A 14,926-nucleotide genomic window follows, 5' to 3' on the forward strand; every position below is an offset into this window, starting at 1 on the left:
CTCTTGCAGTTTAAATCTAGATTAAAGACCCCATCTCTTTAACCTGGCTTCCAACATACCTTACTATCTACGCTTCTAAGATCAAATCCGTTAAAGGATTTTTAGGCTGCATTAATTAGGGAAACCGGAACCGGGAACACTTCCCATAAACACCCGATGTACTTGCTACATCGTTAGAAGAATGGCATCTACAGCTCAAATTAGTCTGTTTCTTCTCTTATTCCGAGGTCACCGTAGCCACCAGATCCAGTCTGTATCCAAGTCAGATGGTCACTGCAGTCACCCGGATCCAGTATGTATCCAGCCACGATGGTGGATACCGCACCTAGAAAGGACCTCTACAGCCCTGAAGACAGCGGAGACCAGAGACCAGGACTAGGAGCCCCAGAGACAGATCCCTGTGTAAAGGACCTTGTCTCCAGGGAACGACCCACGGGGCAAGACCACAGGAAACAGATGATTATTCTGCACAATATTATTCTGACTTTGCTGCAGCCTGGAATTGAACTGTTGGTTTCATCTGGTCAGAGGAGAAACTGGCCCCCGGACTAGAGCCTGGTTTCTCCCCAAGTGTTTTTTTCTCCATTCTGTCACTGATGGAGTTGAGTTTTGGTTCCTTGCCGCTGTCGTCTCTGGGCTTGCTTAGTTGGGGACACTTCATTTAACAGCGATATCGTTGACTTGATTGCAAATTATTGCAAAGATCTATTTAACCTGAAATGAGATGATGACATCACTGAGATTCAATGATGTGAACTGCCTTTAAACTAAAAATTGAGTGTTAACTATTGTCATTTTGCATTATAGAACACTATTTTCCTGTTTAATACTGTGAAGTGCTTGACACAATCTGTATTTTAACTGTATTAAACAAAATGAAGCACATAACAGATTTTACAATGTTAAAATAAGTAAAAAGGATCCTGTCTAGTAACGCTGCAATTAACTTTACAAGGCAGCAGTGCCAAAGACAAAGTTTTAGGAATGCAAAAATTTAGTAACTAGAAGAATTTAAAACTTGTTATGCCATTTCTTTACCAGTAACCACAAAGCAAGCAGAGGGCATTTCCGACCACTGAAGCAGTCCATAAGTTAGGGTCTAAGTTTAAGCAGCAGCTATAATCACAGAAGCTGTCTGCATTGTGAAATTAAACTCTTACTTGCGTTGTATCTGCACTGGTTCAGGATGAGGAGATCATTGCTAAGTTTCAGACAGAACTGAACAAACCTTTTTTTCATCGGAGCACTCTGATTGGCCATTACATCCATAAGAGCAACAGAAGTGTGTTTGATTGGTTGTAATACTGTAAAACTCACATAAAATCTGATTGAGTATTGTAGTTGACCCAATTATCAATGAAACATTATACAGTTATTTAACAAATTTCCATGACCCTTTCCAAAACTTCCTGGTGTTTATTTTTCACATTTGTTTCCAGGCCTGGAAATGCTGTTTTGAATGAGTCATTTTCTCAACATATATTTTCTCAAAATATATATAATCACATAAAGCACCACACACAACAGCATGTCATAGTTTTAGCATTTCATGTTTTAATTTTGCAAGTTTAATTCTTCATTCCAGCTGCACTCCAAATCTACAATATTCTGAAAACGTGCACAAAAAAGTTTTAGGTTTTCCTTCCTCCCACAAGAAAAACAAAAAATAAAAAATAAAAACAAAAAAAAAACCATAACTATTACTCAAGCAGAGTAGAGAGGAAACTAGTGTTAATTCTAGAAAGTTCCTTCTAGTCATGTAATTGATCAGTAACTCAGTCGCATCATCATATAAACGTCAAGTGGGACTCCTCCAGTCTGGGCTCTACACCACAGGGTTAAAAAAAATATTCTCTCTAAAAGAAATATTTTCAACTCATTATTATACCAGTAATGTCATTAATGCAGAAACTGCAGCATCTCCCATCCCTCCCTCTAACAAAATCTCCAACTTCAGGATAAAGAAAAGACAAAAGACAAATATTGAGGAATGACACATATTCAAACGTCCCCCCATAAAAAATAAACAAAACAAGTCACCTGAAACAGCTCACAGATTCAAATCGATCTGATGCAGAAAAACAGAGCTTATCCTCTAAAGCTCATTTCTAGGATTTTAAAAATCTGTAACTTCCTAGAGTTAAATTAAAATAAATAAATCTTTGATACAGGGAAAGCGGTCAATCTATCATTTATAGTTGCTCTCTTTTTTATTTTTTTCTGTTTTTATAAGAAAAAATCTGAGATAACAAAAACATGTATATGTTTTCAGATTTTTCCACTGTCTCCACTGTAACTTCCATACGGTAATGTTAACTGACAAAATATGCAAAGAAAAAAAGACATTAAAAACTGTACGCAAAGGGACTTTAAAAACATTTTCATGAAATAAATAAATAAAATACTTGTGTATATCCATGAAGCATAGCTTGGGGTGGGTGAAAGGAAAAGAGAGGTTGAAAATACTTGGTTTCCGTTTTGCACTTAGAGAGCGTAAATGTGATGGAGGAAGAGAAAAGGGGTGGTGTGGGGGCGGAGAGCATCAGTTCGCGGCCATTCCTGTAGCCTCGGATGACAGTCTGAAATCACAAGAGAAGACGGGGTCTTTACACGCGTGTGCATGGTTTACAGTCAGCTGAGATAAAACGAACAGATGGACATCTACAGCACACAGAGCCGGTTCAGTAGCAGAACGAGTCGTTACCGTGCGTTGATCAGGTACTCGGCCAGACTTATGCTGGCAGGTGAGCCGGTGATGGTGACCTGCCGGTCGGTCGAGCCCTCCACTGGATTGGCGATCTTGATCTGTGCCCCTGACATCTGACGAATCTCATTGATCTTGGCACCTTGACGGCCAATGATGCAGCCAATCAACTGTCAGGAACAACATTATTGCCACTTTAAATAACCTTTCTATTTGAACACACTGTAAGATGTCATTCATTCCTGTGACGCCTGCATTGTCAGTAGGGATGTAACGATTCACTCAACTCACGATTAGATTCCATGATTCGATTCACAATTTTTTAGATTAAGACAAATTATGAATTAAATGTGTCCTTTTATTATTGCTTGGACAAAATGCTGCACGTTTCTTTGTGAAACTGAAATAATACTATAATATACTAATATAGCACTTGCATATCATTGCTCTTTTGTTGGTTTTGTTGGTTTTGATTGCTTCTATTGTCCTCATATGTAAGTTGCTTTGGATAAAAGCGTCTGCTAAATAAAATGATATACATGTAAATAAAACAATTTTTAAACAAGCCCTTATTAAAATAAGTAACAAAGAAAAGATATCTATTCATATAAACAAAATAAGGCTTTGTATGTGATCTTTCCATTTAAAATGAGAGGCAACCACTGCATTTTAATCATGATCCAAACAAAGATTAGCAGTTTTTAATCTAAACTAGATTGTATAATCTCGAAATTTGAAGCAAAAACAGAATGGTTTGACTTCAGTTTTGTGAAACTATACATAAAAAATATCTGCATGAAACAGAAACAGCAGACGAGCTGAACGAGACGCAGATTCACTCTCAGCCAGCAGGTGGAGCTTAAAGCGTTTCCTTGGTTACCGCTGTAAACAAAGCGCTTGTGAACACTGCAGCAGGTGGCGCTTAAAGCGTTTCCTCGGTTACCGCCGTAAACGAAGCGCTTATGAACACTGCAGCAGGTGGCGCTTAATGCGTTTCCTTGGTTACCGCTGTAAACAAAGCACTTATGAACACTGCAGCAGGTGGAGCTTAAAGCGTTTCCTCGGTTACCGCCGTAAACAAAGCGCTTATGAACACTGCAGCAGGTGGCGCTTAAAGCGTTTCCTCGGTTACCGCCGTAAACAAAGCGCTTATGAACACTGCAGCAGGTGGCGCTTAAAGCGTTTCCTCGGTTACCGCCGTAAACAAAGCACTAATGAACACTGCAGCAGGTGGAGCTTAAAGCGTTTCCTCGGTTACCGCCGTAAACAAAGCGCTTATGAACACTGCAGCAGGTGGAGCTTAAAGCGTTTCCTCGGTTACCGCCGTAAACAAAGCGCTTATGAACACTGCAGCAGGTGGAGCTTAAAGCGTTTCCTCGGTTACCGCCGTAAACGAAGCGCTTATGAACACTGCAGCAGGTGGAGCTTAAAGCGTTTCCTCGGATACCGCCGTAAACAAAGCAGCGCTGCACTTATGAACTTTAATATGCTTCATACAGAGGCAAGATGATTTCTAAAGACAGTAAGTTCCCCTCAGACATGAACTCATATAAACTCTTACCCCTAATTGAATCATGATTTTGTTTTAGCATCTCAACCGATTTGAACAGTCACATATTTGAATTGATTTTCAACCGGCTCACGGTTCATCGTTACATCCCTAATTTTTCAGCAGCCATTATTTCAGTCTTAAGTGTCTAATATACTGATTTGCTGCTCAAGATATTTTATAATTATTATTATCATCATCATCATCAATGCTGTGGAAACTGTTATTATCATACACTTTTATGGAAATAGTCCTAGATTTTTTTTTTTTAGGATTTGGATAGAAAGTTCAAAAGTACAGTGACTGGGAACGGACACGATCGCTTCAAGGTTTGTTTCCACATTAAACTAGTGTCCATCAGAAACATCAGTTAAACAACAGGCTACGACATCAGGATGTTACCTCGACAAAATGATTTGGTGGCCACAACATTATCATGTTCCCACAAATTTATGTTATGTAGGGCTGTCACGATTACTGGGAGTAAATCTGAGTAACATTTTAGTGTACCAGGTATTCGGCAAAATGACACTGGAGTGCACAGATACGGGTGCGAACAATAAACGGCAAAATCTATCAACTGTGTGCAAGCACTTCACATTAAAGATTGAAAAACACTGCTGTTGTCCGTCATCATTTCAGAAATGGACTCCACAACAGCACATTTTAATGCTGCAGTATATGAAAGGGTGAACATCCAGCTTTCACAGATTCACTTTTAGATTCTTCATTACTTTTAATCTTGACTTGCAACCGCATTAAGCACAGGTCTGACATCGATGTCTACAGTATGTGAAAAATAACTTGAATATGTATGATGCATAAATTCACACTGCATTGTTTTTCCACCAACAAGTGCCAAACAGAGCGCACAAATAAATAGAAATGAGATAGAAATGATAATTATCTGTGAACTTCACATTTACACATAATTTCTCCAAATGGCAGATTAGTATTCATTGCGATTTCATAAAATGGTTATCATAACTCATGGCATGTTTCTGTTATTACTCACACAAATCAAGGAATTATAATTACTGGAGCATTTCATACAGCCTTGGTGACAATTTTTAATATTGAGTGACCATTCAAATGACATAGTTTGGCAAGATTTAATAATTAACTATCAAACGAATGTTAATCAGGGATTCAGATTAATCGTCAAGATAACTGGCAGATTACTCATTTACCACTATAATCAACAGCAACGGTCCTAACGTCATGGCCTCAAAATACTATGATGTTCCCATTACTTACTACCTCATAGCCACCAATAAACATGTCCCTGCCCAGTCACCATACCAAAGAATGGCATTGATTTGAAATAGAGATCATTTGTAACATAATAAATGTCTTTACGGTCACTTCTGATTCAATTAATGTGTCTTGCTGGATAAAAGTGCTAACAATAAAGCAGTAGTAGTAACTGATTTTTATTGCCATGTCAGCATCTAGGGCTATCTTTGTGGCAAAAAACTGAGTTGCAATAATACAAGAGTTACTAAAAAAAAAAAAATAGTAGTAAAGAAATAAATTACTGAATCCAAACGTGTGAATGGTAGTTGGATTATTTTTTTGCTATGATACCACAATTTCGATAGCAATAATTCTCAATATCACAGCAAAAAACTAATACTAGCTGCAAGTAGCCCAAGTAAAAAGTTGTAAGAAGTAATCAAGGCACATCTGAACACCATAATTCTTACTTTCATTTCCCTTTAGAGTTGAAGTTATTATATCAACAACATCAAACGGCACATTACATCTCTCAAACCACACGCTTACGAGTCACACTCTCATGTTTTTAGACCAGTGGGTCACAACCCCCACTAGAGGTCCCTGAAGATTTACAAGAGGTCACCAAGATCACTCTAGCTTGAGGATTACAAACAGGGATGAAACGGTTACAGTTTGACTGTAAACCAAGAGGAAATTCCCTACGGTTAGTATTGCCATTTAATATTTTGAATTATCATTAAAACTATACTTGATTTCTGCACAGTAGAATTACGTTTGTTGTTGATAACTTCCAACCGTGATTATAGAGTCATTGTTGCAGCCCTAATACTGTCATATATGCATCAGATTGTGCCCTCCTCTCAGAAGGGTGCAGTAAACTCACATCGTTTGGAATGGTCAGTTCATGAGAGCCTGTCTGTGCAGTAGCGTCCATACCAGCTGCAGAACAGAGGAACACAATCAGCTCCATCAGCCAATCAAAAGATCAGACACAGACCAACAGCGTCTGAGAGAAGGGGTTTACCAGTGAAGCCTTGGCTGCTGGGGGCCAAAGGAAACGGACTCTGCTGCATCGCCAACTGGTGGAGTTTAGTGAGCTGCGGAGACAGAAAACAGCATGCCGAGATATTTAACATTTAACAGTCAGATCACTACATTTGTAAGTTTTCTAATGGGTTCAGACCCTTCTGAGTTACAGAGAATAGAAGTGTCTCTTACATCAGGCTGAGGAATGGCATGTTGTCCCTGTACCGCATATGCCTGCAAAACACACGTTTGAGATGAGATCACACACACACACACGTACTAGAGCTGCAGGTGGCATTAACACACACACACTCACCTGTCCTCCTGCAAAAATGACAGGCGATCCTGAGGGTTTGGGTCGGTAAGGGATGGTCACACCTTTGGGAGGCGACTGAAAACACGAGAACAGAGGGACGACAGGGTCAAATAATAATTCAAACTATCTAGTCAGGTTGTTTTAGTTCTATGTATCAGTTATTGATGGTTGTTGAGACTTGGGTGGGCAGCCAAATGTGTATTTAGATGAGCCATGAACTTGCAGTGCACTAAAGGATTGATTAATATTATTGGGTCCAAAAAAACAGAACTTAGAAGACTCATAGGAACTCTGTTTCGGGTGTTGCACAGCAGCCAGAGTCAAGGGTGAGATGATGAAGTTTTACCCTCCAGCATGACCACACAGATCTGTTTGACACACTCGATGATGGACAGCGGGGTCCCGGCGATCGTAATGGCTCTCTCAGTAGAGTTAGGCAGCATGTCTCCAGCCACCTGTACCTGAGCTCCTGTCGACTACACAGAAATACAGAGTTTAACAGTCATCTTCACCTACGAACAAAGCCCTTGTTTTCCTGCGTTACACATTTCAGCGGGACACAGAGTGATCTGCTCACCTCCCTGATCTCTTTGATCTTGCAGCCGCCCTTGCCGATGAGCGAGCCGCACTGGCTGGCCGGCACCACGATCCGCAGCGTGACCGGGGGCTTCGAGGTGGCCGTGCTGTTGGACATGGAGCTGCTGATGTCCTGTGCACATCAACATTCACACCTTACCACAGCTGCTCAGTTTCTTTTAGAAATCAAACGCAATTCTTTAAAATGACTTCGAGCTAACAAAATTAAAATTAAAAATAAACCACACAACATCACATACACCATGCTGCACTCTGAGCAGTAATCAGTATTTACTAGTGCTGTCAGTCAGTTAAATGAGAGAAATCAGGTAGGATGGATTAGCCTGGACATTAATATAACTCTGATTGTATCCGTCTGAAAGAAGAATGTCATATACACCTAGGATCGCTCGAGGAAGAGTGGATCATGGGGTAGTGTTCATTTTTAAGCTGAACTCTCTCTTTAAGTAGCCAATGAAGGTCAGTGTCACTGACACCAGCACTGCTACTGAGGTCTCTATTAAACACTTTCCCCTCAATTTAAGCCTTTAATTAAACCCATTCAACATTAGAAAACTGAAAGAAGTTATTTTTAACATTTAATAGGCTTTGAAAAAAAGGGTTTTAATTTAAGTGAACCTAAAAACAATCTTCACATAATTCTGTATGAATAAACAATGAAACTGAATATAGATTCATCGTTATTCAGGCTACAGAAGTTATTCAGCAAGCAGAGCACGTTCTTTGATTTCCATCAGTGACAAACTCTCTTAAAAACAGCGCTGTGTCTTTAAGAGCTGATGCACGTGACACATATCTGATATTCTCCCATCTCTTTGTATTTGAGTAAATGTTAATATTACATTCTAATTCCTTGCAGAGGTCCGTCAGCCCAGGAACAATGCGGTTTATACTCCTTTCTCTGAAGATATGAAATCAGATTTCATTTACTACACTACACAGGGTTCGTACACATTTTTAACAAGACAGTTCCATGACTTCTGAGACAATATTCGTGACCTAATGTTCTGTTAATTTACAGTAAGAATAAAAGTCTGTTCAAATTCATCATGGCATTTGTTATCTAAAATGAATGACTATTAATGCTACCTGTTTTTGTTTTCTGTTTGTCTTGAGCACAAGCTGTGACTGTGCCAGACGTTACTCCACACAGAGAACATCACATCACTGAATATTGCCATTAAACTAATATTACCAGCCAAACTCTTTGCAAAAGTGCACAGACTTTGGAGTATACAAGTACAGAGGGGCTTAAAAGACTTTAAAAGAGTGCATGTTCCTGATCGTACAGAGAATCTCTGGTGTACATTAGAGAAGTAAACACCTCTTCTAGTTTCTCTATGATCATGGAGAAGGCTTTGAAGATGGCGGTGGTGGGGCCTGCGAGGGTGATGATGCGTTCGGGGCAGTTCCCTTCAGAAATGTTGATCCGAGCGCCGCTCTGCACAGAGAACAACAGGCTGCTTCAGAGAGGCTCGAAAGACCATCACTAACACGTGAAGAAAACCATCACAACCACAGCCACACACACGCTTCAGTCCTCACCTCCTCTCGCATCTTCTTCACCGATTCACCTTTCTGCAACACACAGACGCATGTATAAGTACATTATATATATATATATATATATATATATATATATATATATATATATATATATATATATATATATATATACTATATATATAACGCATATTAATGATGCATTCATACAACATTAAACCAGTTACAGCAGTATTAGTTCTGGTTGGCCACTAGGTGGTGCTATGGGTAATTATCACTGTGCCAGTACAATAATGTAAGGCAGTTTGATTCTACATTTCCAATTATTTTTCAAAAACCTTAAAATAAAACTTTAAATGATCAATTTACACAAAAGATTAATTCAACTAAATATAAAGTGGGGTGTCAGCACAGAGTCCCTGTGTGGATTTTGTTTTTTTAAGGCCATAGTTCATGAAAACCTTATTTTAGTTTTAAAAAATAATTAAAAACTAAAGATTCTGAAATACAGTTTTTCCTAAAAAGTCTTTATTATAGAAATAATTTTTATACAAATTATACCGATAATATATTATACCGGCTGTGACACGACAGGTTTCCATTTCTGCGATCTCAAACACAGCTGTATATAAACCCTCAAATAAGTAGCGTTTACAATCAGACATGATGTGACAAATCCCTCGAGTTGCACAAAGAAACCCGTGTAAAGCCTCACAGAAGAATCTGAGGCGTGAGAGGTGAAGATTCATCCATTAATCATCAGTGATGGACAAGACTCAGGGGCTTGAGTTAGAAGTACTGACAACCAGGTAAAACATTACTCCAGTGAAAATATTAGTCCTCACTTTCGATTTATTTTAGTAAAAGCCCAAAAGTATTTGATTTTTAATGTACTTGAGTATTAAAGTACTGATGGATGTTATTTTAACCAGCACTAGTCAGACTATACATTAGTCAACACTAATAATTACTGAAGAAATTTAACATGTACTGATCTGCAAACACAAGCAAAGGTGCTCTCTATTACTAAAACTTACACATTATCAAACCATTAAACCTGAATACACTAATGTGAGAACTCAAGTGAGCAAACAAGTGAAATAATATACCATATAGTATTTTAAAAATGGGGGAAAAACAAAATTTGTGTAGATAAATGTGGCTATAAACAATAAATTGTACAGCTGCATTACATGCCCTCGCTGCAGCAATTCTGTCTAAAGAAACGGCCAAATATTAAAGATGAAGTGGATATTTGAGTCAATATTAAACGAGGAATAGATCGCACATTAAAGTGTAAAAACACTCGTCAGGCCGCTGGCGCTCTCTGCAGGCACGGGTTATAATGCGTAACCCAAATTAGCTCCATTGTTTAATACAGTAACAGTTTTGCTCAATAAAACCATGATTACTTGCTTTTGATTTATTGCTATTATGTGTGTTTTAAGTCATTAAAGCTTAGGTATATTTTTATTAACCACAAAAATTTTTATTATGATTATCTGATTACTCAATCATCAGAATAATCAACCAATTACTGGATTACCAGAACAATCGTTAGGAACAGCCCTAATTCAAAACACTAACACAAACCGCACCATGTGGGATATTCAGATCAAATTTATTACCTTAATGCAGAAACTTAATAGAAAACAGACAATGTTTTCTCTTAAGATATTTATTTTGTTGTAAAGAATTCAAAAACATGAAGCGTCTGTCATGTTCTGACCATAAAGAGTAGTTAAAAAACAAAACTAACATTCTGGTTTCACTTAGGAGCAAAAACCTGCCTTTAAACTGGAACGAAATAAAGATCTGAAACATTGTGATAACTGACGGTATCGACTGATATGAAGTGTTATTTTGATGGCCACGTCGCCCAGCCCTAACCGTATGAAGTTAAAGATACTAATGAAATCCTCTGATGAAGAACACTTAACACAGTAACAAAATAAAAACACTTAGTCCCTGTGCTCTAGGGCTGGGAAAATGTATGAAAGGGCTTTTCTGCTTTTTGCATAGTTTTGTTCAATTTGGTACGCTTTGCAAATTTGAACACAAATAACGATAAAGAGTCGAGGCTGAAGGTTTCTGTCCTCTGTGTGCAACGCTGTACTACACAGACATCAGTAATCAAACACAGAGCATCGTAACAGACCAGATTAATAGAGCACAAATCACTCCAGTGGCTAGGGTTAGGCATCTTAATGACCTCAACATGACTCTCAGTACCAGCTGAGGAATCAGAGCGGTATTTCAGGGGGTCATGTAGACAGCAGACGCGAGCAGCGCGACGAGACTAAAGCTAACAGAAGCCCGTGATGCTCTGCTGTGGATGCAGATAAACTGATGCTCGTTCTATTCCTGACGAACTCCAGCGCTCCGACACAAAGAATAATCTCAAACATTCATAACTAAGAGAATCCTGAAAAAATACCTTCCTCACAAATATCGTGCAGCACAGCTGTGTTCAACACTGATAATAATCAGAAATGTTTCTAATAATCATCATATAAGAATGATTTCTGAAGATCATGTGACACTGAAGACTGGAGTAATGATGCTGAAAATACAGCTGCACATCACAGAAACACAGTAGCCTGGGTTAAAACATTCAAATGGATCATTTAAATTGACAATATTACAGTGTTTACTGTATTTTTAATAAATAAATAAAACCTTGGTGAGCATAAGAGACTTTCCAAAAAATAAAAAATAAAAAGTAGGGGCCTTGAAAATGTTTTTCTCTAGAAAAGGTTTGGGAGCACTGGCCAACTCAAACACATAACATTTAATTCATACAGGCCTAGCTCATGAGAAAAACAATGGCACAATAAAAAAACACTTTCCAGGTCTGTCCAATCCCTCACTTTTTCTACTTATACAAGGTTGCAATGTTTTGCCTGTAATTTTTTCTCTCATATCACAATGTAATATCGCTATCGCCTGGACAGTGTAACATACTGTGATATGATGTGCAGCACTGTTAGAAACACACCTTTCCGATGATGCTGCCCACTTCTTTACCGTGCATCAGCAGTCTGATGGTGAGCGTGACGTTCAGCCCTCCTTCAATCACACCTGAGTCCATGATGAGCTCCGGATCTGTGCTCACGACGATCACCCTGCACACACACACACACACACACACACAGGTGAAGCCCGTGATAAACACGCTGAGGAGTAAACATGACGTTATCCCGAAAAACACGAATTCGGGTTACTGTAAATACTCATTTGAACCAACAGGCCATTCCTATAAATATGACGCTGATTCCTGTTACTCAGACGAGTTTAGTTTTACATCTGCGGCTTCTCTTCGTAAATACGCCATCTATCTCGTTAGCTGCGAAGCTGCTTTAGCTCGTGCGTTCACTAGCTGCGTTACAGAGCGACGGCGGACCGCTCTCTGAACGGAACGAGTTCACGGCCTCCGTCTGAGCACTCAAACGACGCGCTGCTGTTCTGAACGCGAAACATCGCCTGAGATCGCTGGAGAGCAGCGACGCTGATTAGCACCAGCGCTAGCGCTAGCCCGCGGCCTGCAGGCCCCTCGCGCTCACGAACGCACGGAACGCGGCAAAGTCTCACCTGACGCGCGTTCCGGGAAGGGGAGAGGGTCCGAGGGTCCGGAGGGTGAGAGGGGGAGGTTCGGGAGGGAGTTTTGAGAGGATTCGGGGAAGAGGGAAGACACGGCTGCGTGATCGAGCTCCACTCTTACAAAGACAACAAGATGTGTCCCGATCACCTCTCACCCACGACCTTTCTGACGTCACCGCGCACTGGCCCCGCCCCGCGCCGCGCGCAGCACGTTCCGTGAAAGACCAATGCGGGCCCGGATCGGTTTAGGCACAATAATGAAAGCACATACAACAATATGCTTCTTATTTAAAGATTTCTGAAAAGGACCCGGGGGCTTGTACTAGTTCACTGGTCAAAATAAAATAGAAATCTAATTTGATTGCTTCTATTGTCCTCATTTGTAAGTGCTTTGGATAAAAGCATCTGCTAAATGACTAAATGTTATGTAAAATTATTGTTTATAAAGTAGAAAGAACGGGGACAATACATTTTTGTAATTTATATGATTATTATATGTATTATTCTCTTTTTTTGTATTTTATAACTGGTTTTAATTAGGGCTGTCAAATGATTAATCACGATTAATCACATCCAAAATAAAAGTTTTGTTTACATAATATATGTGTGTATACTGTGTATATTTATTATGTATATATAAATACACACACATGCATGTATATATTTAAGAAGAATATGTTATGTTTAGATATTAAATATATTTATATATAATATAAAATATAAGAATATAAATATATAAATGTATATACATGTAAATATTTTCTAAATATATAATTTTATGTGTGTGTATTTATATATACATAATAAATATATACCCTGTACACATACATATATTATGTAAACAAAACTTTTATTTTGGATGTGATTAATCGTGATTAATCATTTGACAGCCCTAGTTTTAATACAATTCACACACACACGAAAAATAGTAAACAGTAACCATATCAAAACAGTATTCTGACAAAATCATGACAAAAACACATTAGGCATTAACATAATATATGATAAATTAAACTATTTAACAAATATGTGTAACGTTTTCTAATTGAATTTAATATATAGAAAATCCTACTGTAGGCTATACCCTAATTATATAATTTTAATAGTTAATGTGTGATTACCTTGCAGCTGATCATGTTTTTTCTGTTGATAGTAGACTGGTCTGATTGAGTCATGTACTAAAGGAGCGCAGTGCACACTTGTTAGTGGAATAGCACTTCAACACTAAACTATGGCAGAGGAGAGAAGTTCCTCGTGGATTTACAGCATCAGGAGCATGCTTTTGTCATTGATTATTGTTTATCTTAATCTGGACTGGACTGAAGACCTCAGAAAGGAGGTGGACGTTAACTGGACGAGTTTTGTTTGGGCGGTTTGCAGCATCTGACAGTGATGTACAGTTTTACTGCAGGCAAGATCTAAAACCTGGGGCCAGATCACGAAACATTCCTAAGAAAAGACATCTTCTTAACTGCATTTTATCATTTTCTAACTTGAGAAAAAAGTTAAGAATATTTGGTATCCCCAAAAATTGTATCATTCTATTTTTTCTATCATTTCACACTCTAAATTTCTAAATTTCTAAAGTTCTAAATTTCATATTTAAAACATTAATCTCATAATATTATTTATGCATTTTGTAAGTGCAGTGTAAATGCATGCAGAAGCTCCTTACAATTAGGCTACAGAGCCCTAACTGTTTAAATATTCTTGTCTCTTTAAGAAAAATTAAGCCACTTAGTTAATATATCTTTTAAACATTTTATTTTAAGTGTATTCTGATCATAGACAGTAAAAGAAATGGACACAGCGACCCCATGGATTCAACGGAGACATGTGAAGCCAATTAGAAGCACGCACTTCCTGGGGGTCGAGCGTACTGTGCAGACTCAAACTCAGCTTGATGACGTAAATGTCACGTGAGCAACCTGTCTCACAATTGTAAGTCTTCTAATCGCTGTGCCAAGAGAAATCTGAATCACCCACCGAATCTTGCAGACGTTGTTGACTAATATTGTCCCGTGTCTTTTCTGGACTCTCTATGGGCTTCTCCCTTGACTTCATGCCTCCACGTCCCCCCGATAGCCCCATAGACAGTAAAAGATTGCCTGCGAGCTTCTCCTCCTATCCATACGGTAATTTCTCTACTGTGCGACAGAGAGTGGCAGGTTATGACGCAATCGTTAGCCTATTTTTACAAAAACTGCTTCTACGGGGCCATAACGTAAGATACAAGGTAATGGGGCCTTTTATACATTTTCGTGTTTCTTTAGAAATAATTAATGGACAAATGGAGTCTTTAAACGCCTCAGATGTAAAGTTATTCACTGTCAAAGTGACGCTAAAATGAATGGGAGTCAATGGAATGCTAACAGCAGGTGGGGGTCCGCTA

The 14,926-nt window shown here is 38.7% G+C and overlaps 1 protein-coding gene across 1 annotated transcript; it reads right to left on the bottom strand.

The window, feature by feature from the left end:
- Positions 1-1,534: 1,534 nt before the first annotated feature.
- Positions 1,535-12,714, bottom strand: LOC109050682 (poly(rC)-binding protein 2). Its single transcript, XM_042763244.1, has 12 exons — positions 12,526-12,714; positions 11,933-12,059; positions 8,977-9,009; positions 8,756-8,872; positions 7,412-7,543; positions 7,182-7,310; positions 6,835-6,909; positions 6,711-6,752; positions 6,517-6,589; positions 6,376-6,431; positions 2,705-2,874; positions 1,535-2,579 (listed from the first exon to the last, which is right to left on the bottom strand). The coding sequence occupies exons 2-12, from the start codon at positions 12,023-12,025 to the stop codon at positions 2,543-2,545; spliced, it is 957 nt and encodes a 318-aa protein (XP_042619178.1). The 5' UTR covers positions 12,026-12,059; positions 12,526-12,714; the 3' UTR covers positions 1,535-2,542.
- Between the last annotated feature and the right edge of the window lie 2,212 nt (positions 12,715-14,926).

Source organism: Cyprinus carpio, chromosome A9 (genome assembly GCF_018340385.1).
Source record: "Cyprinus carpio isolate SPL01 chromosome A9, ASM1834038v1, whole genome shotgun sequence".
In the NCBI taxonomy this organism is placed as follows: domain Eukaryota; kingdom Metazoa; phylum Chordata; class Actinopteri; order Cypriniformes; family Cyprinidae; genus Cyprinus; species Cyprinus carpio.